This window comes from Brachycentrus maculatus, unplaced genomic scaffold (genome assembly GCF_059751285.1).
Source record: "Brachycentrus maculatus isolate JH-2025_06_01 unplaced genomic scaffold, ASM5975128v1 h1tg000170l, whole genome shotgun sequence".
NCBI lineage: Eukaryota > Metazoa > Arthropoda > Insecta > Trichoptera > Brachycentridae > Brachycentrus > Brachycentrus maculatus.
The window spans coordinates 777304-804613 of record NW_028280923.1 but is presented as its reverse complement, the minus strand read 5'-3'; the positions used below and the strand labels follow the sequence as shown (position 1 = coordinate 804613).

At 37.7% G+C, this 27310-nt stretch overlaps 1 protein-coding gene across 1 annotated transcript; it reads right to left on the bottom strand.

Moving 5' to 3' along the window:
- Window positions 1-27135, bottom strand: LOC148308318 (piwi-like protein Ago3). Its single transcript, XM_088261949.1, has 17 exons — window positions 27012-27135; window positions 23901-24015; window positions 23198-23291; window positions 21233-21419; window positions 20364-20469; window positions 19254-19422; window positions 17914-18041; window positions 15718-15881; window positions 14339-14536; window positions 10789-10926; window positions 8567-8744; window positions 7672-7929; window positions 6499-6726; window positions 6015-6192; window positions 4459-4624; window positions 2775-2993; window positions 1-1992 (listed from the first exon to the last, which is right to left on the bottom strand). Exons 2-17 carry the CDS (start codon window positions 24006-24008, stop codon window positions 1728-1730), a joined length of 2784 nt encoding a protein of 927 aa, XP_088118075.1. The 5' UTR covers window positions 24009-24015; window positions 27012-27135; the 3' UTR covers window positions 1-1727.
- Between the last annotated feature and the right edge of the window lie 175 nt (window positions 27136-27310).

Sequence of the window (27310 nt, the reverse complement as noted above, 5' to 3'; positions counted from 1 at the left end):
TTTTTATTGATTTTTATTTTCATTCATATGGAACAAACCTGATTTGGAACACTTAGAATCCTGATACAAAATTTTGTTTTTTTATATGTCTTATATAACAATAAAATCAACCCCTGTCATTCGATCCAGAAAGATATTATATTATTATTATTTATCATATAAAACCCTTATCCGCACCCAAATGGTGCATAGGGCACTGTGTCATATAAACGCAGTGTTATCTTGATCGTTTATACATGAAGGAAAGGTGATCAGCCCTCCGCTTCAGGTACCAGTCCATGGTAATTTTGTATAAATATTGCAGTGAAAAAATCACTAATATTTATTTTACCCCCCTTGGGAATCGAACCCGGGACCTCCAGAACGGTAGCCGAGCGTGCTGACCATTAATTACACTACGGAGGCGGACATAATTTATCATATAATTTATATTCTTTTTTACTTATGTTACAAGCAATCATATAATTTTATTGAATGGATAACCATGATTCTTTTATGGGGAATATTTCAAATTGAAAATATGTGTAGTGCCATTCACCAAATTGATAATATAAACATATTCAGCTTAGAAACATGGTGAAATTATATGACATGATCAGATTGTCTGTTATTTTATCTGTGATGACCAAACATTATGCTATTGTTTGGTTTAGAAGTCGTGACGATTTTAAGAAAGTTATATATATTGCGCTAATCGCTAAAAAACGCCCGCTTCTGGCTAAAGTCTATTGTTTTTAGACCCCCAATTACAATGTGTTAACACACTATCTGCGGGCAGATTCGCGCTCATAATAGAGATAAACAACTCTGAAAAGAAGTGATAACATTTAACCATACTGTATACATCGATATGAGATCAAAAGATGCCGAAAAAGTCATGCGTAAAAATAACTTACACGCAATTTACGATGAGTCGAGTGACAAGGTAAAATTACTGAAGGGTAACACCACCAGTCGAGTGAAACGGTAAAATAACCCTTCCCGCAGATAGTGTATTAATATGGTGTACAAAATACATATCGCCGGTGTACGCGGAAGTTTTTAGCACCGTAAGGGCGTTTGTGCACTACACGGAATTTTACCGTCCGGCACTTCGGTTAGCATATAAAACGGATGATTGGCTTGTGCTTTTGACTTTCTTTCTTCGGATCAGTGTGCTCGATCGGTGCGTGATCACGGTGCGCGTATATTCGATCACGCTAAACTGTAGTAATCGCTTTTATTTTTCAAAACCGGACTGCCGGACGGTAAATTCCGGGCAGTGCACAAGCTGCTTTAGTGTTTTAATATGTACTGTTATGATGTTTATCCATTTATTGATAGTTTAAAAGAATGCAGTTTTAATATTTAATGACTCTATGGACAGTAGAAGTATTTTCTATGACATACATATCGTGGGTGTACTGGCAAAAAACCTTATCTCGAAAATATGCAATTTGGACTTAATGATGCAGAATACTGTAAAAATAATAATGTTTTCAACGTTCTATAAATTGGAAAAATATACTTAAAATGTTTTGAAATGTCATATATATGACGTTTTAAAAGTAAATTCTACTATGAATCTAATAGCGGGTTCAGACTAAACGCTTATAACAGGGATTATTCAAACAGGTTGTAGTCGCTTTTATTTTTCAAAACCGGACTGCCGGACGGTAGAATTCCGTGTAGTGCACAAGCCGCCTAAGGGAAGGGTTAGAATGAGCAATAGAAAGGTCAGGCATGGTTCACAGGAAGAAGAGCTTGTCCCCGAGGGAAGGGTCGTGCTGCTTGCCCACGACCTGCCCCATGAGGTAGGCGAGCTTGTGCGCGTACTGGCACGGCGCGGGCACGCGGACCGTGCCCGGCCAGTTGTAGTACAGGTGGCACATCTTGTACGTGAAGCGCTGCACGTGGTCGGGCTGGATGCCGTTGGTGTCGTACAGCACTATGTAGTGCGTGGGCGTCACCGTGCCCTGACGCACCTTCTGCGACACCAGGAAGAAGTCGTAGCTGGAACGAATAACGGCACCATTATTAGGCATAGATTTTTCTCTAGGCACTTTAGTGCTGAGATTTTTCTTACATGTACAGTAAAATTGCTAAAGATTTTATTGCAAAATTGGCAATATTTTATTTCTTCTTCTTCAAACCAATATCGGCACCCGATCGTGCATAGGGCAATGCATCATATAAGCGCAGTGTTATCTTGATCGTATCTTGATTTTATCTCTAAAATTCTTCCGCAATTTTGGCATAATATGTGAAAAAGCAGTAAAACGGATAAAAAAACTCAATGTACGTAAGCATAACTAATATAATATTGGTAACCTGGACTGGCACCTGAAGCGGAGGGCTGATCACCTTTCCTTCATCTGTTAACGTTCAAGATAACAGTGCGTTTATATGATGCAGTGTCCTATGCACCATTGGGATGCGGATAAGGGTTTGAATAAGGGTTTCCCCAGTATGCAGATTTTGTATGGAGGATAACGAAACGCCAATCCACATTCTCTACAATTGTGACGCACTCGCTCACAAACGAAGTCACATCCTTGGAGGACCTCTACTGGACTCCGAGAAGGTGAAGCTCATACCACCAAGACAGGTCGTGAGATGCATGACTCATGTAGGTCTTGGCAGTGAGCTGTGATACAGAGGGAGGTCACAATAGACCTAATATGGCCACAATGACATAAGGGATGGATAAAAAATAAAAAAGGGTTTGAATGAGTGAATGAAATGAATAAATAACACGAGTCGAGGATGAGGAGAGTTGGAGGAGAGCTACTCACAGCGCCCTCCTGGTGACGGTCTGGTCCACCACGGTCCCGGGGTCAGGGTTGTCGAGCTGGTTGCCGGCGACGGAGAAGATCCTCGTGTTGATCCGCTTCTGCACCACGATGAAGGTCATGGGCGGGTGGTAGGTGGGGTCCACCAGCGCGAAGCAGGTCTCCAGCTGTGGGACCTCGTACTCCTTGACGAGCGGCAGCTGCCCGTCCCCGACGCCGTCCCTGCACCGGGGACAGTGCGGATGTTCAGTACATGTTATTCGTTGTATTGGCATTCACTTTGCGGTAAGACACGATTGACCCTTACAACGTTTTGAGTGTATCCAAATACTTGTTCACAAATCAGGATTATCTCCAATTATAGGAGTTATTTAATTTAAGAGTTTCTGCTCAATAAAAAAGCTTCTTCGTCTCACCAATAGATGTCACTAGTGAAAATTCTAGTGATTCTTGTACAATGTTTTGTTTGTATTTGGACACACTCATAAAATGTTGTAAATAAGTTATCTGGTCAAATTGTAAGCTTAAATAATAAAAAAGAAAATGATATTTTCTGGCGTTTCTCATGTGTGTGATTATAATCCAGGATTCAGATCTCACATACTAATAAAAGAGTTTCAGCTCAATATAAAGCTTATTTTCATCTCACCAATAGATGTCTCTAGTGAAGTTCTAGTGATTTAAGAATAATGTTTTAAAAATTGGTTCATATATTTATATATAGAACTTCCAAGAATTTGAGTACTGTGGCTGTCAATAATGGGTAGAATTGGTGAATGTTACACGTGTGTAAAGTGATCACTTAAACCAGCCTATGACGGTCGTCAGCCCGTCTTCATCTTTGATGAGATGTCAAAAAAGATTATTTGATTTTAACATTCAATATATAATATATATTCAAACACGTAGATGAGAGTATCTCTAGTTTCAGAAACTAGTAATTTAAAATAAAAATAAAATACTCAACTGGTAAAAAACACAGTGTTTTATTTATAATTTGTTCAAAACATAATGTGCTTTTGCAAAATTAAAAAAAAAAAAACATTAAGCCCAACTTTTTTTTCAAATTAAATATATGTTTTTGAAAAGAAGAGTTATTGAAGGGTAAAAAATTAATAAAAAAATTAAAAATTCTAGATGCAAGTATTTGTAGCTTCCGAAACTAGTTGTTACAATATAATAATATAATAAATAATAAAACCCTTATCCGCACCCCAATGGTGCATAGGGCACTGTGTCTTAAAAACGCAGTGTTATCATGATCGTTTTACACATGAAGGAAAGGTGATCAGCCCTCCGCTTCAGGTACCAGTCCATGGTAATATTGAATAAATATTACAGGGAAAAAATCACTTATATTTATTTTTACCCCCCTTGGGAATCGAACCCGGGACCTCCAGAACGGTAGCCGAGCGTGCTGACCATTACACTACGGAGGCGGACAATATAATAAAGTGGTAAAAAAACAAATGTTTTGTTTATAATTGAATATTACATAAATAAAAACAATTATTTTAAAATCCCAATTCATACAATAACTGACGCCAATGATTAAAAAATGATGTAATGAGGATACAATACATGGGATAAGCATAGATGCAGAGAATGCTTGCAGTTGATATCTCAAGGCGCAGACAGATCCCAGGATATATGGAGAGACGGAGGAAAAAGGAGTAGATAAACATACCTGTAGATGAAGATTCTGCCGGGGAAGATCCCGTTGACGTTGTAATAGTGCTTGATCGCCTTCACAAAGCTGACCTTGAGCCCGTCGATCAGCTCCTGCCCTTTACTCTGTATGATGACGTGGCTGGTCCAGCGCGTCATTGTGTTATTGAATGAAGCAACAAAGCCTGCGAGAACAAGCAGAACGTTAATTCATTTCGGATGGATATTTTTTACGCCTGCGGACCGCTCTAATGTGTAAAGGCAACTATCCGTAACTCAAGTTGCGACTGTCTGGCGTAACACGGCTCAAAGCTTTCTTCATCTAATAATAATAATAATAATAATAAAACCCTTATCCGCACCCCAATGGTGCATAGGGCACTGCGTCATATAAATGCAGAGTTATCTTGATCGTTTACACATGAAGGAAAGGTGATCAGCCCTCCGCTTCCGGTACCAGTCCAGGGTAATATTGAATAAATATTTCAGTGAAAAAAACACTTGTATTTATTTGACCCCCCCCTGGGAATCGAACCCGGGACCTCCAGAACGGTAGCCGAGCGTGCTGACCATTACACTACGGAGGGGGACGAGGGTTCTTCATCTACAATCACAAATTTTGTTCTATCTTTTTCCTTTACCGAGGTATTCACTATCCAAATATGTAGCCGCAAAATTGTATTAATTTGATTCATTTTTTGGCAAAAAGCAACATTTGATGTTAACTATAAACTCGTTTATCTCAAAACTACTGTTTTTAACTTGCGGCTATTTGCCTTTGCACATTAGCGCTGGCGACGGGATTTGATAATTATAAACATATAGTTAAGACCTTAATAAAGAGATTATAAAGAGATAATATGTATACATATAATATTTAATAAAGAGATACTATGTATTATACTTAATAAAGAGATAATATGTATACATATAATATTTATATAAAAACATTGGATAATTCATTATAATTAAGAAAGGTGTGTTGAGATGGGTTGGACATGTAGAACGAATGAGTGAGGAAAGAACGGTAAAACAAATTTATGAGGCGAATGTAATTGGGAAAAGAAGCAGAGGAAGACCGAGAAAAACAAGGCACAATCAGGTATGCCAAATACTTGAAAGTGGTCAGGTTAGGAGTCATAACAAACGGCGGGTATGTATGAGGAGATGCATGAACGTGGAAGAGGCGAAGAATGTTTGCAAGGACAGAGTGGTGTGGCATTCTATTCTCTCTGCCTACCCCTGTGGGGAAGCGGCGTGATGGTTAGTTAGTTAGTTAGTTTATAATTCATTATTTTCTGCCTAAGAAATGAGGCCGGCGCGGAAGGTAAAAATACCCTTTCTGTCCTTAGTGTGTTAACACATTTCAGGCGATATGTCATATGTAATTATACATACTACGGATGAATACAAAAGTTCTGAGCCCGTATCGATTGTATTTTATATTGATACTCTTATTATGAGTCGAAATGTAGTAAATACATATCACCGGGAAGGAAAGGTTAAGTGCCACGCAGCATCTTTAAGGGGTTTAAGTTTCACTTCACAAAAATAAAAATGGTGGTAAGATTTTACCTGCAAAGGACGGCCTTCCGGCTCCGTGGTAAATGTCGATGCCGACTACCATGGCGTTCTTGTAGGGTATATTGACTGCCCACAGCGTCCCGCCAAGTTTGCAATTCATCTGCAGAGCCACCTTCTGCGCAACAGCGCGGAGCTTCATCTTGTTCATCAGAGTATGCGAGTTTATCACCTAGAAATAAATCAATAATATTGAATGGAAAACATTTGATGCATGTGTACTCCCTGTGCTCACATATCGCTCACTTCTTTCAACAACGTCATATATCAAAATTCGTCAATTTTCAATTGTGCATGTTTTCGGAATGCCCAAAAAATGTACTATATCCCAGCAAAAGCTGCATATTTTAAACTTAATATTTACCCGCTACAGGGCAGAAAGTGTTGTTTTTGCATTTTGAAAAAAAGGTATTGTTTAAGTATTTTTTTTAAATATACTAAATATTTTTCAAATGGAGAAAAAACATTCAGGTTTTACCTGGGACGGGATGGGGTTCTCCAGGCAGCAGGTCTTCTTGATGGCCGAGTAGCGGTCGTCGCGCGCGGTTGGGCAGATGCACATCACCATCTGTAGCCTCGGGTTGATGACCTCCTTGAGCGCCAAGCTGTACGTCTCGGGCTTGTCGTTCTGCAGGCACACCACCTTCGGGCTGGAGATGCGCATGCCCATGGGCGGCCCGCAACGCAGGACGGTGTCCACGAAGGACTGCAACACCGACACACATCCTCGTTATATCTGCATTCTGACATCTCAACATAGGTGAAGAATAATATGGAATTTCATTACTATATTCAGCAGTCACTTTGTGGTAAAATCTATCCATGTTTAATTTAGGTTTTACTCGATAAATACCATTATTTCCTAAAATCAATTGTGACATGTGTTTCGATGCGTTGCGCATTATTTTCATAAGGTGTTTGAATTTTGTCTTGCATTGTATATCTCTTTCTTAGTCTATTGGATTATTAGATATAAATGAAAAGACAAATATACATGACAATGTCAGTGATGGCGTGTCAAATATCGCTCGGCTTAGGACTCACCGGGTTGGGAAATACGCGGAGATATCACAGATATTCCGATATTAAATAATTTAGCATACCGCGTACCGCGGCGGCGCATAGTACGAGATACGAGGAGCATGAACCAGAGTCTGGTTAGCAGACTGGTAACAGGTAGGATCGATAATCCTGATAATCCATTGGTCTGTATGTTTCCGATAGTTACCTAAGACAGCGTCGACATAGATTGTTTCACATTCCTATACACAGGACCAACCTGCCGATGGTTATGCCTACAGGAAGAGCTACCGCTATGTTGAACAATATCTCATTGGATATTGATCTGTTCCATGTGTCTGAAGCAGTTTTCCGAAGCGGGATTCTTCTACACCTTTAGCAATAGTATTCTTGCTTATTTTATATTTTTGTTAATGTATACGATTTAAATTTAAGTTTGTAATGTGTATATTAACTATAAATAAATAAATTTAATTGAATTGAAATTGAATTGAATCCTAGTATGGTGATATCGGTGATATTGGTAATAGCGATACATGGTGATATCGGTAATAGCGATATCGCTAAGTAGCAGTCTAACACACCACTATTTGTCAATGTTTTGTCCTTAGAATGAATGAGGCCGACTCACATCCGTGCAGATCTTGTCCTTCTTGACGTGCAGCACGGCCCAGTTGTCCAGGTCCACGGCGAGGATGCTCCGGTTGGAGCAGACGTCGCGTCCCCAGTCGGCTTGGGGCGTCCCGGCCACCTTGCGCCCGTCCGCGAATATGATCTGCTCCGGCTGGAGCACGCGGGCGTTGAGCTTGACGGTGTCGGGGCAGAGGCTCAGGCCCCAGTTGGCCAGCATCTGCCTGGCGGCCGGGCAGTTGTTCACATTGTTCACAAACTAAAAACCAACGATTACGTTGTAGGTGCATTTTCCGTGAAAGGGTGGATTTCCGGGAGTATGGACGTAAATGAATGTTGATTTTTATCAAATAATTGACCAGGAAATGGAGTTCAAGTATCTGGGAGTTGACATTAGTAGCACTAGCAACTTCTATGATGAGACTCTAAGGCAGATCTATAAAGCGGCTGTAATATCGGGATGACTAATAGAAAAAATCTTGAAGAATATTGAATATCAAAAGCAAAGTAAGAAAATTTAAGACGTGTAAGACTGATGGTCACATACGGGATAGAGACCAGAGCAGAAACAATGTTACCAAGATATTAGATCATTACGAAAACGTTAAATCAAAACATAAACATTAAAGTAAAATCTGGTGGGTAAAACAGAAAAATAATCTGAGGTGTGATTTTAATGTTTAAATACAACTACAGATAGCAGTAAAAGTGCCATTTTAGAAATAAATATCACCGGGCTTTAATTATAAGTGCGCCCACACTCCGTTGAGGAAAGTTTTGTTTGGATGACCATGTATGGTCACACTCCCAGACAGGTTTAAATTTTCGCTAAAAGTTTGCTGATTGTACGTGATGTCTGTGAATATGGTTATCCGGTATTATAACATGGTCAATACCTTTTTGATGGCATAGAATCTCTGGTTGGGAGTGATTCTTGTGTACATGGCCACTTCCTTCATCAGGCTAAAGTTGTTTCTCATATCGTCCGATAGTCCTGTGAGGTTGCATAATTCCGGGATTAGGGCTATCAACAAGACCCGGGGTTGATCCCTCAGGTTGTCACGGGAGGTTTTCCTTCAAACAAAAAAAAGAATAGTAAGAAAGCCAAAGCATTTGACTAAATAATAATAAAAAATATAGTTAAAATGTAACTTTGTTTTAAAAACACTATAAATATTTTATTATAACTTAATTTATTGTCGGCGGAGGTAAGAGGGTAAACTAAAATATGGACCAAAGACAGAATAAAGCAATGGGTAAATGATCAAGAGTTAATATTGTAAACATTGTACATAATAAAGTTTCTACTTTTAATTTTTCTTTCTTTTTTGTATGTCGCTTACTCCTTTCAAGAACGTCATAAATAAAAAATCGTCAATTTTCAGTTGTGCATGTTATCGGAATGCCCAGAAAATGTACTATATCCCAGCAAAAGAGGCATATTTTTAACTTAATATTTACCCGCTACAGGGCAGAAAGTGTTGTTTTTGCATTTTGAAGAAAAGGTATTCTTTTATTATTTTTTAAATAAACAAAATATTTTTCAAATGGAGAAAAAACCTTCAGGTTTTACTTAAAAAGATCTGTTGCGCAGTAAAAAGTTAAAAAGTAAAAAGTGGCTTGATATTTATTTTTAATACATTGTATTAAATTTTTAAATTATTAAACTTTAAAAACGTTAAACTGAAAAATCAAGTTTTTTGATTTATGTCCTTCTTGGAAGGAGTGAGCGATGTATAGGGTCCGCCATCTAAAGTTTTTTTTTTCAACTAGTGCTTATTTCGTGAATGGTAACACTTAGCTCATGTCTGATTTGACAGATAATTAGTTTTATCCTTCCGCTGAGCGAATATGGTTGTGTATACGCTTGAACAACGCTGGGAAATATTGCGACATTACTTTGAAAATCATGGTAATATTGCAGAATGTGTGCGAAAATTGCGTACGGTTTTTGGAAGAAGAGAAGCACCGTCAGCTCCGTATGTTCGTTATCTTGTGAAAAAAGTGAAAGAAACTGGCATCCTCATCGATAAACCAAAGCGTGAAAAGCCAAAAACAGTGCGTACACCCGAGAATATCGATGTTGTGGCAGAAAGTGTGCGTGAAGCGCCATCAACATCAATTCACCGTCGTTCTCAACAATTGAACATTTCGGAGACATCATTGAGACGAATTTTGCATAAAGACCTTGGTATGACGCCATACAAAGTCCAATTGGTTCAGGAGTTGAAGCCAACTGACCATCCAATGCGTTTTCGCTTCGCTGAGTGGGCCTGCGATCGACTTACAGAAGATGCCGATTTTGCCAAAAAAATCATCTTTTCGGATGAAGCTCATTTTGATCTTGGCGGGTATGTAAACAAGCAAAATTGTCGTATTTGGGGCACAGAAAACCCGCACGCATACATTGAAAAGCCGGTACACCCAAAACGAGTCACTGTTTGGTGCGGATTTTGGTCCAGAGGCATAATTGGGCCATTTTTCTTTGAAAATGAGCAAGGAGTGGCCGTTACAGTCAATGGCGATCGTTATCGGGCCATGTTGAACGGATTTTTGTTCACAAAAATTGAAGAGGAGGATATTGGCAACATTTGGTTTCAACAGGACGGCGCTACGTGCCACACAGCCGAAGCTACACTCGATGTTTTGCGCCCTGTTTTTGAAAAAAAAAAGTTATTTGGCGGACCCTTTATATCATGTTAAAATATACATTTTTTTAAATATGCAAGATCCAAGACATCGTAAGGTGGGAAAGAAAACGAAGAAGACAATGGTATACCCATGTGACAATGGTATACCATCCAGACTCCCCCACATTGCACTGCACGGCCATCCCCAAGGTACTCTCAGGCAGACCACTAAAGAGATGGATTGACAGCTGGGAATCAACATCGCAGGAGGCTAATCCCTCTTTAAAACAGGCCACAAGGCTTACACCAAGAAAAAATATTTTTTGGATCATCCTTTGGTAACGTTTTTTCTTTGTAATTTTAATCTATATGGTATAGTTTATTAATCCTGATGTAGCATTGAAGGTAGAGGGTCGCAGGAGAATAATCCATCATAAAAACAGGCCAGAAGGCCTACACCAAGCGGAAGAAGAAGAAGTTTAAAATACCTGTGGATCAACAGCGGCTGGTTTGGATCGGTGATTTCGATCCCATAGTTGTTCTTGTAGTAATCCATGTAGGTGATTTCTCCCGACTTTGAAGAGAAGCTGGACATAGGTGACTGCGTGAAATCCACATCATCGACACTGAAGCAAAGTGAGATATACATCAAAGCGTTATTCGAAACATTGCAGGGAATAATCCTTCTCTGCTGGTGCCCTGTCAGGTAAACCAACGTTGGTGATCACTCCAGCTCAAAGGTTTCGAGGTCCTGCGCCTTCCGGAAAAACTCCTCCGCCCCTCTTTTTTAATTATTTTTTTTTTAAATATCAATTTATTTATTTATAGATAATATACACATTACAAACTTATATTTAAATCGTATACATTAACAAAAATAGAAAATAAGCAAGAATACTATTGCAAAAAGTGTAGAAGAATCCAACTTCGGAAAACTCCTTCAGACACACGGAACAGATCAATACCCAATGACATATTGTTCAACATAGCGGTAGCTCTTCCTACAGGCATAACCATCGGCAGGTTGGTCCTGTGTATAGGAATGTGAAACAATCTACGTCGACACTGTCTTAGGTAACTATAGGGAACATACAGACCAATGTTACGGATAATTTTAGGATTATCGATCATACCGCGCAACAATCGATAAAAATGCGTAATCAAATACACATTTCTTCTAGTCTCAAATACTATTGTAGCCAAGCATGGATAAACTCGGTCAGGTAGAGCCGAAGATAATAGCCGTACTCTCTCATGTAGAGATACATCAGAAACTTTTTTTGGACTTTCTCTACCTCTTATCCCGGCAATGTTGCGCAGCCACGATGTCCGCTCTCTCTTAGCTCCTCAAAGCCCTTCTATCGTTCTCACCATGACTAACCCATCGGTATACCAGCCGCCATATCTTGGCGGCGAAGAATATTTTACATTAACACATCAGCCGCGGTTTAGCCACACCTGCACGTGTGGGTAGTTTATATTATAAAGACACTTTTGTGTGAAACTTTTGGTAATGCATTACTTCTTATTATTTTTATACAAATTTATTAACGGTACTTGACCAAAGATGTCCCTGTAAGAAACTAAAATCAGTTAAAATTCAAAACTTTACATCCCAAGGGTTATGTTTTACCGAGTTATTTTTTCAAGTTTTCTTGTCAATTTATCACATTTCTGATCTAGACACCCGATAAAATGCGCCTAATACATAGTTATATGTACCATATTTATTGGCAAAACAGTAATAGTTATAATTTTATGAAACAGTTTATTTTTGTAATTCGGTTGAATTTGAACGCCTTTGTCGCTTCAAAAGTATGAGTCACACGTGAGCAATATGATTTGTTGGACCGATTTATACCACGAAAATCAATCTGTTAAGTGCGTGTTACTTTTTTCTGTATTAAAATAATTTTTTTTTGTTTATTTTCGCTTTATCAGGTACAAAATATTAGCGAGTCATTGTTTGACAAAGCATGTCACCTTCCTTCCGGGCGGGGCAACTTTTTTACTTTCGGGGAAATATTTAAAAGGATCAACGCGGCTCACATAACCGTTTGCGTTTTCATAAAACATGTCCCATACGCGGCTGACATAACCGTTTGTGATTTTACATTGCTCCAAGTTTCGAACCTCAGTTCAACTTGGAGGGATTTTTTCATGGTGTGGAACTTTGGATAAAATAATACGTCAATCCTTGGCCTTATGACATCTGTTGAAATATCTGACTAATAATTTGTAACATCACAAGGATAAATAAAAGAACAGATCCCTGATTTTTCTTGCGGTCGGTAATTAGTCCGCGCCATTATCATGCCCTATATCTGTCTCACTCTCGACGCTACGCATCGCCAGTGGGTAAGAGTGACACACGATGCGTGCTTTGATTTATTTATGTTACGATTTTATTTGTTTATATTACGATATATTTCAAGAATAATGTGACACAAGTGTATTATAGAGTACCAAAAGGCACAATGAATCCCATTGAACGTTTTTGTTTAGGAAAATAAATCGTTTCTTAACTAAATACATGATAAAAGTAATCATTTTAAAAACGGTGAAATACCGCTGAGTACGGGGCGTCTCTCAGGTACAAAGTTGACGCGAGTATATTTGTATACATATTAATTAGATAGATGGAAAGCATGATCTCCCAATCACAGGAACAAGACCGGAGCAGCCCTGATTAAACGGATCAACAGATCCATTAAGAGAAGAAGAATATGAAGAAGGTATGGTAATATGACACTCCTTATCATTCATCGTTTACTTTGTGTAATACCACTTAAAAAAATACTTCACGACTACTGGTTTCAGAGTAGCCATTGCTTAATGTGGTCAATTATATGCTTGTTAAGACTTTCTTCATCATGTCAACGCTTAGACCAGGCATGGGGAACCTGCGGTCTTAAGGCCGCATGCGTCCTTTTGGCTATTCTAGTGCGGCCCTTTGACTGATGCCAATTTAAAAAAAAAACAAAACACAGATTACCGATGTGTAAGCAAGAGAGAATGAGTGAGCTCGCTTTGAGTGACAGGAGAGTGATAGGAGAGCGACAAAACTAGTTGGCTTGCCAGTGTAATAAATTACAAATAGCTAGTAACAGTAGGTAAGGACTGTATGGATCGTTATTGTCCGAACGCTTCAACTTAAATGTCCATGTCTTCGTTACGACAATTTCTATGGATTTATTCCATAGACATAGACAAGCGTCTAAGCCTTGGACGCTTGCAGTAGTCGCAAACATATTATACTGTACATCAGCTGAACACGTTTTAACCTTTTGACCACGTCAACTTTGTTCCTGAGAGACGCCCGTACGCGGCGGTATTTCGCCGTTTTTAAAATGATTACTTTTATCATGTATTTAGTCAAGAAACGATTTATTTTCCTAAACAAAAACGTTCAATGGGATTCATTGTGCCTTTTTGGTACTCTATAATACACTTGTGTCACATTATTCTTGAAATATATCGTAATATAAACAAATAACATCGTAAAATAAATAAATCAAAGCACGCATCGTGTGTCACTCTTACCCGCTGGCAATGCGTAGCGTCGAGAGTGAGACAGATATAGGGCATGATTATGGCGCGGACTAATTACCGACCGCAAGAAAAATTAGGGATCTGTTCTTTTATTTATCCTTGTGATGTTACAAATCATTAGTCAGATATTTCAACAGATGTCATAAGGCCAAGGATTGACGTATTATTTTATCCAAAGTTCCACACCATGAAAAAATCCCTCCAAGTTGAACTGAGGTTCGAAACTTGGAGCAAAGTAAAAACACAAACGGTTATGTCAGCCGCGTATGGGGCATGTTTTATTAAAACACATACGGTTATGCGAGCCGCGTGGATCCGGTTAATATTTATTAGTAAACAATTTCCACTATTGAAGGTGCAGCATCGTTGGGAAAAGAACAGGACAAAATAATGAACTTTAACTCCGACAAAGTTCAACCATTGATAAGATTTTTCCATGAAGGGCTAAAGCAAGATGAAGGTGTCCACACTTTGGTGAGTACTCACATGTAGCACGTGTTGTTGTAGGTGGTCATGACGGCCTGCCCGATGAGCGTCCTCCTGAGGTCGATCTCCAGGCTGCTGGGATGCAGGGAGTGCATGTCCCGGAGGAGCTGCAGGACGCTCTCCCTGCGCAGCACCCGGTGCGACGCGTCGATGCACAGCATCACGCCGCCCTCATACTCGTCCACAGCTGTTACATAACTGAAAAATTAGCCATAAACAATCCCGAGAGTCAACAACGTTTTGAGTGTGGCCAAATACTTATTCACAAATCTGGACTATCTCATTTCATATCTCTCTTACATTTGTAAACTCCCTACTGTATTTTGAGGAATATAAGTCTTATTTATAATTCGACAATGAGGGAATCATGCCCTATTATCGCGGCGATGCCATTCAACTGGGCAGACAAAGCGAACCAATTACTATACCAGAGATAGGCTTAGGTTGTAATATCCACCAGAGGAGATAGACCTCACAAGGCAAGTCTTTAAAATTGTAAACCAAATTAAATATTTGATTGCTCATTACCAACGGATCATTTTCAGACGGGAGGAATATCTAATTTAACATACTCAACCTATAAAGGATTGCATTAGACTCATTTTGTGTTCACAGCAGCCGATATAATTAATATTTTCATTCATCGTTTTCTTTTGGAAAATTTGCCTTGGAAAAAACGTTATTTTCGTAAGTTGGCGATGAATGACGTCACAGAAACGATCGAGTTATTTTAATGTTGGTGTCATCGCTAAATTATTGGCGGCTGTATTTGTTGATGTCTATGGTCCACCCTCCCACTCCCCCCTCCCCTCATATTTGTATAACACAAATGGTAGTGTAGTGGCAAACAAACAATCCACACTACTACTTTTACAGCTCTATAAACCATATGACGCCACAAAACGTTAGATGACGTATGCGAATGCACGTTTTTCATTTTATTCAAATATCTAAAGCCTTCATATCTCCCTTAGTTCTCTACAGATTTCAATAAGAATGTCATCGATAGTCTTGTGATTTTTCATATTAATTTATAAGTCAATAACCACACATCGTGATATTTATCCATTATGGAAGTTATTTTTCAAATATTTTTTAAAAATTTATTTAATTTTTTATAAAAAAAGAGAAATATTAGTGTTTATATTATTTACACAATTTTTTCAATTTCATAGTATTTCTGTGAGCCTGAGCGGCTCATTATTAGTAATAGGTATCAAATTGTGGTAGAGTGGGTTCCAACCGAGAATTCTGACTTAAGAGCCCGCGACACTAACCACAGGAACACAACCCGACATTCAACATAGATGAAGAAGAATACGGAAGTCTGGGCATTTACGGAGGTTACTATATATTATTAAATAAGTTGAGTTACATACCCCGGCCATATTTCCAGCTTGTACTGCGGTATTTTTGTTGGGTTTGTCGGATCATAATAGTTTCGCTTGAAGTCCACCATTTTTAGTTCGGCCATTATTCTTTTGAAAAGAATATTATACAACTGTTTCATTTCTCGAAATTTTCTGGCTTTCACGAAAGTCACCTAAAATTAAAGAATTACTCTGTAATAACTATAGACAAGAAATGTATGATCGAGTTTACCTGTTTAGTCATTGTTACTAACCCATCCGCATATCAGTTTTTTTTCAAAACATGTATATAAAGACACTAATTGAATGTATCCCTGCAAGTAAGAAAGTTGCCCCGCCCGGAGGGGAAGGTGATATGGGTTGTCAAACAAGGGGGCGCTCTAATATTTTGTCCCTGATAAAACGAGACCAAACATAGAAATAATCTTTGATGCAGAAAAAGGTACCATCAAATGTTTAGTGCGCGGTCCAACAGCCGACCAATAACACCGCGCGCGTGGCTGCGGCGTCAACGGCGTTCAAATTCAACCGAGTTATAAAAATAAACTATCTCATAAAATTATAACTTTTACTGTTTTACCAAGAAATATGGTACATGTAACTATTATACTTGTATTTTATCGTGTATGTAGATCAGAAATGTGATAAATTAACATGAAAACTTGAAAAAATAACTCAATAAAACATTACTCCTGGGATGTAAAGTTTTGATTTCTCACTGATTATAGTTGATATTATAGTTGAAAGTCCGCCTCCATAGTGTAATGGTCAGCACGCTCGGCTACCGTTCTGGAGGATCCGGGTTCGATTCCCAGGGGGGGTAAAATAAATATGAGTGATTTTTTCACTGTAATATTTATTCAATATTACCCTGGACTGGTACCTGAAGCGGAGGGCTGATCACCTTTCCTTCATGTGTAAACAATCAAGATAACACTGCGTTTATATGACGCAGTGCCCTATGCACCATTGGGGTGCGGATAAGGGTTTTATTATTATTATATTATAGTTGATATTTCAATCAAAAGGATAATTCTATCCTTACAGGGACATCTTTAGTCAAGTGTCGTCAATAAATTTGTAATAAAATTATAAGAAATAATGCATTACAAATAGCGTTCTTTACTGATTTGTAGATATCACACGAAAATATCTTTATAATATGAACTACCACGAATGGGGGCGTGGCTTAAACAGCGGCTGATTTGCAAATGTAAAAATATACCTACCGCCAACGGTTGGCGGCTGATAGGCCGATGGGTTAACCCTCCCCTCCCGGTATTGTGTACCTTGTACACATTGCTTCTAATAACCATCAATATCTCTATAAATATAATAAATACAAGGCTAAGATTTTATGTATTCCTCTATAACATATTTACGCATTGATTCAAAAAATAATATTAATAATAATCAGAATTCATCAGGTACATCGGAGGTTTTTAGTGAATATCGGAACCAAATTCGCGTGAAGAGTGTGCGGGAACCGCGGCACTATATTCGCATCCCACTCTTGCATACTTGGACTGTGCAAGCGTGAGGAGCTCAAAGCTCAATGTTCTCTGGCTGACTAGCAGCACGCAGCAGTTGCTTTTGGGCTCCCGACCAGAGTGGACCTATGCTTGTTCTCTAAGCGTTGCCAGATGGTTTTTTAATGTTTTCAGCAAATAAATCGAAATTATTATAATTTTTGACTTCTGTATTTTTCCATTTTAAAATCACTAATTTTTTATTGTGTAGTGACTTCCCAACACCAGAACGGTAGCCGAGCATGCTGAACATTACACTGCCGAATTAGTTTTGTAAAACGTCTAATTTGGTTTGTGAAGCGTTCAATTTGAATTGAAAAACCTGTAGGAAATACTGCTTAAAAAAAATTGCATAAAAAATGCACAAACTTATGAAGTTATTGTGTCTTGTAACATTTAAACAGTTATGCGAATTGGCATCAGACAGGCGCCGTGGTGTAGTAAGGTAGACACTCAACTGTGAAACTGGCGTCGCGGGTTCGATTCCCACCAATTGCAAAATTAATTCGAGAAAAATTTATTTTCAATTGGTCAGGGTGTTTGTGATGTATTTTTCACATTTACTTTTCCTATCCTTACTATCCTACCTGCAGACAAGCCTCTTAAAGTAGGGGCTCTGCGGGTAATTCCTTTTAAAAAAATTGAGAGACAAGTATCGATAAAAATAATTGCTTACCGTTACGGAGACCGATTCGCCCGTGGTAGGATGTGGCGAGACAAGTGTAGTTTCGTCGTTATCAAGTTTCCTCGGTAAGAACAGATTATATCCATCGTAGGTATGCGGTCCCAGAAATTCTCTATGAGCTGAACAAAAATGACAATAATAAGCATTATTTTAATAAACTCACGGAAAAATATATATATCACTAACCCGGCGCCATTGAGGCTGGATACTTGATACCTGACACTTTTTAAAAATTTGACAATTCGCTCACTCCTTTCAACAACGTCAAATATCAAAAACCGTCAATTTTCAGTTGTGTATGTTTTCGAAATACCCAGAAAATGTACTACATCCCAGCAAAAGTGGCATATTTTTAACTTAATATTTACCCGCTACAGGGCGGAAAGTGTTGTTTTTGCATAGAAAAGGTATTGTTTAATTATTTTTATTAAATACACTAAATATTTTTCAAATGGAGAAAAAACATTCAGGTTTTACCTAAAAAGATCGGTTGCACAGTATTATCAAAGTTACAGTCATCTTTCTAAAAGCTTTCACATTTTTGTTGAAAAAATCACGGCCTACTGGGTATGGCCATGTTAATAGCTTCTGGCATTGTAAGGGTTAAACTTTAAAATTTTGATAAAAACCTGTGAAAATCTTAGAAATTTGGTATTTGACATAATGGGAATACCGTAAGAAGTACAGTTTAAGGGAAAGGGGTGTGGGAGTTGTTCCGGAAGGTGCAGGACTGAGGATGCCGGAGTGATTGCCAACAATACGGGGTCCTGACAGGGCACAAGCAGAGGAAGAAACACAGTTTAGAGCATGGGTGGCCAACATTTTCAGTAGCCGGGCCAGATTTTAGAAATCAGATTTCTTACCGGGCCGTAAAACAACATTTCTTTTATTATTCAAAGGAAACATGATGCTCGATTTTTCAAATTATCTTCAATTTGTTTTCTTATGTCGTCCACACCCCAAGCATTCCTTAACCATTTCACCATCTGAATATCGATTAGATTTTTTGCTAGTATCATGGCTACTGTATAACTAGCTTTTACATAGCATTTTTACTTTTGAGTCGTTCTAGCAGTCACTTATAGCAGCTTGTATTATTATTAATGTGTAGTTAAAAGTCGATCACAAAATGTTGTGATTGTTTGTTAACACAAATATACCATATATATATTTAGAAGAATTTGTCACAATAATGAGATACTTCCATATATGGGATATGATACAAACTACGCACGATGGTATGTTATTTTGATAGTTTTATGTGCACTTAAGAAAAAATGTGTGAAATGCTCCGCGGGTCGCGGGTTGGCCACCCTTGGTTTGGAACGTACCTTTCAATAATTTTATCCTGAAGTGCTTGGCATCTTGGAGCGGGTGGTATTTGACATTGTATTCGTAGGCGCCACTCCCGGGCTCAATCTGCAGCTTGATGTAGTTAGTGGTGGCGGAGACACCCTGTCCGCTCGTTCCGTGCTGCTTGACAATTGCGGTCGATTCGGACTGCAACAAAATTATGGTCATTTTAATTCAAGTTTTTTATTTTATTTATTTTTTATTTTATTTTTTGATTTGGCGTTTAATTTGTAGAACTCCATTTTAATTTATGTATTAATTTTAAATCAAGCACAGATTTTTTGAGTCTGCTAAGTTGTATTTTATTAACAAAAACACATAAAAAAATTATTGTGACAATTGTTTCGCCTTGTTAGGGCATTCAAACGAATGTCATTCGTTTGATAATGCCCTAACAAGGCGAAACAATTGTCACAATATAATTTTTTATGTGTTTTTGTTAATAAAATACAACTAAGTATGTAGACTCAAAAAATCTGTGTTTGATTTAAAATTAATACATTCATGTTTTACTTAGTAAATACCACTATTTCTTAAAATCTACTGTGACACATGTTTCGTTGCATTCTGCATTATTTGCAAACATTGTATGAAATATACGGTGTTTGAAAATTATGCGCAAAGCATCGAAACACGTGTCACAGCGGATTTTAAGAAATAGTGGTATTAACTAAGCACAACCTAAATTAAAAATGGATGGATTTTACCACAAAGTGACTGCCGAATCAATTATTTTCAACGATTATCAACAATTATCAACGATTTTCACTGTGATATTTATTTAATATCACCCTGGACTGGTACAAAAAGCGCAGGGCTGATCACCTTGCCTTCATGCAATTAACGATCAAAATAACACTGCGTCGCTACGATGCAGTGCCCTATGCACCGTTGGGTGCTGATAAGGGTTAGAAGAAGAAAATTCAGTGGTGGGTTCATAGTGCGCAATTTACGGGTAATATTTGTTCCCACCATTTTCACAGTGAAGAAGTGCCAGAGCAAAGAATTGCGGCGTTGAGAACAGTGATCCTCAACTTTTTATCACAGCGGACGCAATATTATGAAATATTATTTCCGTATTAACTTACTGAAACTGAAGTGCATTCTCCTGATTCAAGTGAGATGGACTTCAGTGATGATATGGCTGAAGAAACGCTCCCAGTCTCGGGTTCGGGAGTACTGCTGGAATTTCGGCTGAAAAATCAATTGGGGCTGTTTTAGTATGTATACAGTGAAAGCTCTATCCGTCGTTTTTAAAGGGGTTTATTGAAATAAACTATGAATGCGGGATTAAGAAGTCAATACACAAGTCCGCCTCCGTAGTGTAATGGCCAGCACGCTCGGCTACCGTTCTGGAGGTCCCGGGTTCGATTCCCAATGGGGGGTAAAATAAATATAAGTGATTTTTTCACTGTTATATTTATTCAATATTACCATGGACTGGTACCTGAAGCGGAGGGCTGATCACCTTTCCTTCATGTGTAAACGATCAAGATAACACTGCGTTAATATGACACAGTGCCCTATGCACCATTGGGGTGCGGATAAGGGTTTTATTATTTATTTATTATACACAAGGAGATACGATCGAGTAAAGATATTGTCCTCCCAATCTGCATACCCGTCGGTAGGTTACAATTCTAAGAACACATGTTTTAGATGTAAATAAATGCATTTATTAAAAAAAAATACAAAGCTGAACAGAAATCTAATGTTTAAACCTTCATATCTCCCTTACTTCTCTACAGCTTTTAATAAGAATGTTACCGATAGTCTTGTGGTTTTTCATATTAATTTATTAGTAACAATAACACATCATGAGAATGATCCATTGGTGAATGTTATATGTGTGTAAAGTGATAGGATTTTTATACTTTTTAAATAAATTTTTATGATTTAGTTTTTTTGTTTTAATGGCAATCTTATTTTATCCTTGTCTCTAGTCAAACGAGTGTACCTCTGCACTGATTCCGGTCTCATGAGCATCATCACAGCCCCGCGGCCCCTGGAGACGTGGCGCTCGGGAGGCTGCGACCCTACCACGGTGGAGCTCGGAGACGTCTGGTGGTCCGACAAGGAGGTCGGCGACGGAGTGGACACGGGTGAAGGGCTGGAGTACACGCCCGAAGTGGATGACGTTGATCCTGATAATAATCAAACAAAGTTATAAACAACAGACATGAATGATGCCAGAAAAATGCGTTTATTAACCGGTTAACTGCCAAAAGCGTCTTAGGCCGCATAATTTTCTGTGAACGGAGCGCTGCTCATACAAAAATTACGTCTTAAGACGCGCCGTTTTAAATGGGCTTTTACGAAAAAATTAATTATTTAAAATGTACAAATATATTGAACGCATAGTGACATCTATTAAGAATATCTTTGCATACTTAGAATTAAAACAGAATTTGTTTTTACCACTTTAAACGTAATTAAAGAGAGCTTTGTCGTCGGAACAACTAATGGCGCTCAGGGTTGTCCAATAATCTTCGAGTTGCCGTCACTGCCGAATCTGATGACAGTGATTTTAGTGTCAATTGTGATGATTTTGAATTTTTTAAAATCATAGTGTGTGTGTGTATACCTTTAATATTAAACTAACATAAACAATTACTTTTGACATATAACTTAGTTTTCATATTTTCTATGACAAATTTTGTGACAACCCTGCACCATGAACAATTAATTTTATGATTATGGATAAATGACTGCACCACTGGCGTGCTCTTCATTTATTTGGTAAGTTTTATAAATAAACGTTATTACACTTTCAATAACGATATGTTTAGAAGGTTTTATTTTTGTCGTAAAATATACAGCGTGCTGGGTACCGCCATACACGTACCTACCGGCAGTTAAAAGGTTAACACATTCTTATTCTTCTGTTTGTGTCATGTCAGGTCCCTCTGACGTCGACTATCGCTTGAGAGTAATTGTCCTTGTCTTGGGCAGCTCTGAACACCGCCTCGACGGTCCTGATCCCCGAACATATTTTACATACTGTTGGTAGAGAACGGGAGACGCTTATAAGCATTCTATATGCTTACTTTTGGTAAAGCGCGAGATGCCATTGTACGGATCGGATTACTTTTAGAGGCTTGTCCGCAAGTAGGATAGTAAGTATAGGGAAGATAAATCGCTCACTCCTTTCAAGAACGTCATATTTAAAAAATCAACAATTTTCAGTTGTGCATGTTTTCGGAATGGCCAGAAAATGTACTATATCCCAGCAAAAGCGGCATATTTTTAACTTAATATTTACCCGCTACAGGGCAGAAAGTGTTGTGTTTGCATTTTGAAGAAAAGGTAGTGTTTAATTATTTTTTTTTAAATATACTTAATATTTTTAAAATGGATAAAAAACATTCAGGTTTTACCTAAAAAGATCTGTTGCAAAGTAAAAAGTTCAATAAGGGGCTTGATATTTATTTTTAATACATTGTATTATATTTTTAAACATTAAAACGATCTCCTAAAAAATCAAGTTTTTTGATTTATGACGTTCTTGAAAGGAGTGAGCGAAATGTGAAAATGCATTACAAACACACAGACCAATTGAAAATAAATCTTTGTTGAATTTATTTTGCAATTGGTGGCAATCGAACCCGCGATGTCGATTTCGCAGTTATCCAACTACGCCACATCTACCCAACTACGCCACAGCGACTGATAATATATACATATATATGCATACACATACAATATTGTCATTATTCTAACGGTTACACAGTTCAGCAAACAAAAATTTTAGAATTCATAGCTGTTAGATTCTGAAGCTCTAGGGTGATAATGAGCATCATTCACACTTCTCAGTAGATGCTTCTATCAAACAGATTGAAATGACGATTGCCGCAATGGAAAAAAACCCTTTCCTGGAAAAGATATTAAAGTTTGTTAGGGAATAACTGGATATTATTACTACCTGATCTAGACTGTTCCAAGCCTAAGCATTGTGAAAGTAACTGCGCTCTGCCTCTCCCGTTTATAGGATATGTAGATACGCCCGGACTGGGTCCCTAGAAAAATTATTATTACAATTATTAAACATATGGTGGTGTTCATGTCAAAAATTGTGTATTTTTTATGGCAATTTGTTTATTACAATTGTAGGCATAAATGTATTCGAGAAGAACAAAGAGATGCAGTTCATTAAGTTTTAAATGTTTACAATATTGTCCCCACCACATGCAACTCCCTTAAAAACGTATATAAGGGGTGGAGGATCAATATTTTCGTGCTCAGATTAGATTAATATTCAAAGTGAGTATGTGGAAGATGCGAAGATCTTTTTTTCTTTCTCCAGAAGCGGTATGAGGCTTAATTTTTTAGTTCAGTTAGTTGGATCAAATTATATGGTCTTACCAATTTTTGACATCTCAACATAGATGAAGAAGAACATGGAAGTCTGGGCATTTATACGGCTCACAACCGTCATAGGCTTGGTTAAGTGATCACATTACACACGTGCAACATTCACCAATTCTACCCATGATTGACAACCACACCACTCGATTTTCCGAACCCTAACCCATGTAAATGCCCAGACATCCATAATCTTCTTCATCCATGTTGAGATGATACAGATTGGTGAAAGTATTTGGACACACTCAAAATGTTGGTCTTACCAATGTGGGAATCCTCTGGGCATTCATTGAACTTGCATTACTGGATTCCTGTTGCGCCAACAGAAGCATGGCACGACCTCTTCCTAACGGGACTTGTCTGTCCGCCATCTTGAATCTGCAAAAAAAATGTAAAATGTGTACAGATTAAACAGCCACGGCGACATTACAAATCCCTGTTTTACACTTTGAGATGCTAAACTAGGATGAAAATGAACCACTTAGTCACCAACCCCGTTAAAACACACTTCTTCAAACCTTTACCGCAACCCCAATGGTGCATAAGGCACTGCATCATATAAATGCGGTATTATCTTGATCGTTAACACATGAAGGAAAGGTGATCAGCCCTCCGCTTCAGTTACCAATCCAGGGTAATATTGAATAAATATTAGAGTGAAAAAATCACTTATATTTATTTGTTTGACCCCCCCCCCTCTGGGAATCGAACCCGGGACCTCCAGAACGATAGCCGAGCGTGCTGACCATTACACTACGGAGGCGGGTAAAACACACTTAGGTCGCGAAAGTTATTTCTACCCGTCGATTGATGCTTAAGGACGGGAAGGGTATTTTTACCTTCTGCGCCGGCCTCATTTCAAAGTCAGAAAAGAAGGATTTTTTTAATGTTTTTATATGAATATGTCTGCCTCCGTAGTGTAATGGTCAACACGCCCGGCTACTGTACTGGAGGTCCTGGATTCGATACCCAGAAGGGGGTCAAATAAATATCAGTGATATTTTCACTGTAATATTTATTCAATATTACCACCCTGGACTGGTACCTGAAGTGGAGGGCTGATCACCTTACCTTCATGTGATAACGCTTTTATATGATGCAGTGCCCTATGGACCACTGGGTGAGTATAAGGGTTAGAAGAAGTGTAAAATTACTGTTCATAAATGGGTAGTGAAAGTGGGTAGATTTGAAATAGAATGCATAATGATGCGAACATGGCCGAATGTGACCATGTCGTATTTAATTGCATGTTCTGAACAATTTTATTTTATTATTATTATTTTTTTTTTTTTTGTTAACAACAGCAACATATCGCTCACTCCTTTCAAGAACGTCATAAATCAAAAATCGTCAATTTCCAGTTGTGCATATTTTCGGAATGCCCAGAAAATGTTCTATATCCCAGCAAAAGCGGCATATTTTTAACTTAATATTTACCCGCTACAGGGCAGAAAGTGTTGTTTTTGTATTTTGAAGAAAAGGTATTGTTTAAGTATTTTTTGAAATATACTAAATATTTTTCAAATGGAGAAAAAACATTCAGGTTTCACCTAAAAAGATCTGTTGCACAGTAAATAGTTCAATAAGTGGCTTGATATTCATTTTTAACGCATTGTATTATATTGCTAAACTTTAAAAACGTTCTACTGAAAAATCAAGTTTTTTGATTTATGACGTTCTTGAAAGGAGTGAGCGATATTTAAAAAAAAACTATTAAAAGATATACATTAAACAAGCCAATTATAGTTAACCACAGAAACATAAAGATTATTACATATTTAGTGTAGATCTAGCAAATGAATGAATATGTGTGTGTGTGTGATGTTGATTCTAGTAGGGACATACATACAATGCTGAGAAGCGTAGTTTTTAAAGATCCTGAGAGGACAATATTCTCACCATTCGACTTTTCAACACAGATTTTCCACAATTGAAAATGTCAACTTGGCTAAAACATGAGTTGTACTCACTAGCCATTTGAAACATAGGTGAGCTCCACGCATAGTTAGTTCGAAGGACAGGTACTCTGAATAAAGATTGTGACGCATGACGGGTACGGTAGCCGGGTACATTATACGCTATTTCGGAATAGTTAAGTTTAGTTTTATAAATAAGTTTTTTTTTTACAACATTTTGAGTGTGTCCAAATACTTGTTCACAAAATCTGGATTATCTCCAATTACAGGAGTTATTTTCATATTATTTTTTGACATCTCATCAAAGATGAAGAAGGATATGGAAGTCTGGGCATTTACGGGGCTTACGACCGTCATAGGCTGGTTTAAGTGATCACTTTACACACGTGTAACATGGTGAATGTTACACGTGTGTAAAGTGATCACTTAAACCAGCCTATGACGGTTATAAATAAGTGTTGTAAAATGTGTTCTTTTATCTGACTGGAATGTATTCCAATTCCAATTTTTTAAATAAAATAAGTCACAATTTCTTTTAACAAGTAAATCGCAGAAACACGTTAAATTTCAGTAGCGAGTATTTTTGCCTACAGTTTTTCAAGAGTTTAATGAAATTATAGTATCACACTTTCCTTATAATTTTTCGTTCACTTCATGATTGCCGGCTATGGAATAATCATTCCATCACCAGGTCAAATGTAGACTAAAGTGAAATTGTTATAGTCTGGTATTTATATAAAAAAATGATTGTAATATACGAAATAAATTATGGTATCTTTAAACATTATGTCCGCCTCCGTAGTGTAATGGTCAGCACGCTCGGCTACCGTTCTGGAGGTCCCGGGTTCGATTCCCAAGGGGGGTAAAATAAATATAAGTGATTTTTTCACTGTAATATTTATTCTATATTACCATGGACTGGTACCTGAAGCGGAGGGCTGATCACCTTTCCTTCATGTGTAAAACGATCAAGATAACACTGCGTTTATGACACAGTGCCCTATGCACCATTGGGGTGCGGATAAGGGTTTTATTATTATCTTTAAACATTAGGAGTAAAACCAATCACAAGTAGGAATAAGCTATAAAACTTATAAAGTTGAAGGCAAAGTAGGTGCGGTGTTGCATAAGCCGTAGTTAGATTTCAGTCACATAGACATTAGGTGTTTCCAAAACAAAAACACATCTCAGTCAACTTGTCAACAACACGCGTTCGTAATATTTCTATGCGTGTAATATAACCTTAAATGTCAAATTGTGTAGTTTTGTAGCTAACTAAACGCATTCAACACTATATGTTTTTAATTTAAAAAGAAAATTAACAATTAATAGCGATGTCGTGTGTAGATCTATTTCACAATAACAAACATACAAGATACAACTCGTTACAGTCTAAAGACGATGTTAATATTTTTTTTCTAGTGGACATGAATTAGATTGTTTGATATATGAACTTACATGTGGAATGATCAAATGCGATCAATTTGATTTCAAATAATACTGTTGAAATCACCGTTTGCTTTGAAATTGTCGAATAATAAAGTTTTCTAAATGCAAACAACACGAATTTCAAGATAACAATAGACAATACGCAACGGCCACAGATGGTTGTATTTTCCTAGAAAAGAATGTCATAAACAAAGTTGTATTTTTGTTGTGCTGCGAATGAAATTTTTATCGGGGTTTGTTGTTCTAAAATTCCAACTCAAAAGGGGCTTGGCAAATGTATAATGATATGTGTATATAACGCAGATGTA

Excerpts from the sequence above, each read along its gene's own strand:
- LOC148308318 (XM_088261949.1), bottom strand. The coding sequence starts at position 24,008 with ATGGCGGACAGACAAGTCCCGTTAGGAAGAGGTCGTGCCATGCTTCTG. Across the intron at positions 10,927-14,338 it reads TACAACAACACGTGCTACAT|TGTCGATGATGTGGATTTCA; the intron begins GTGAGTACTCAC and ends ACTTTGCTTCAG. Across the intron at positions 1,993-2,774 it reads ACCGTCACCAGGAGGGCGCT|CTACGACTTCTTCCTGGTGT; the intron begins GTGAGTAGCTCT and ends TATTCGTTCCAG.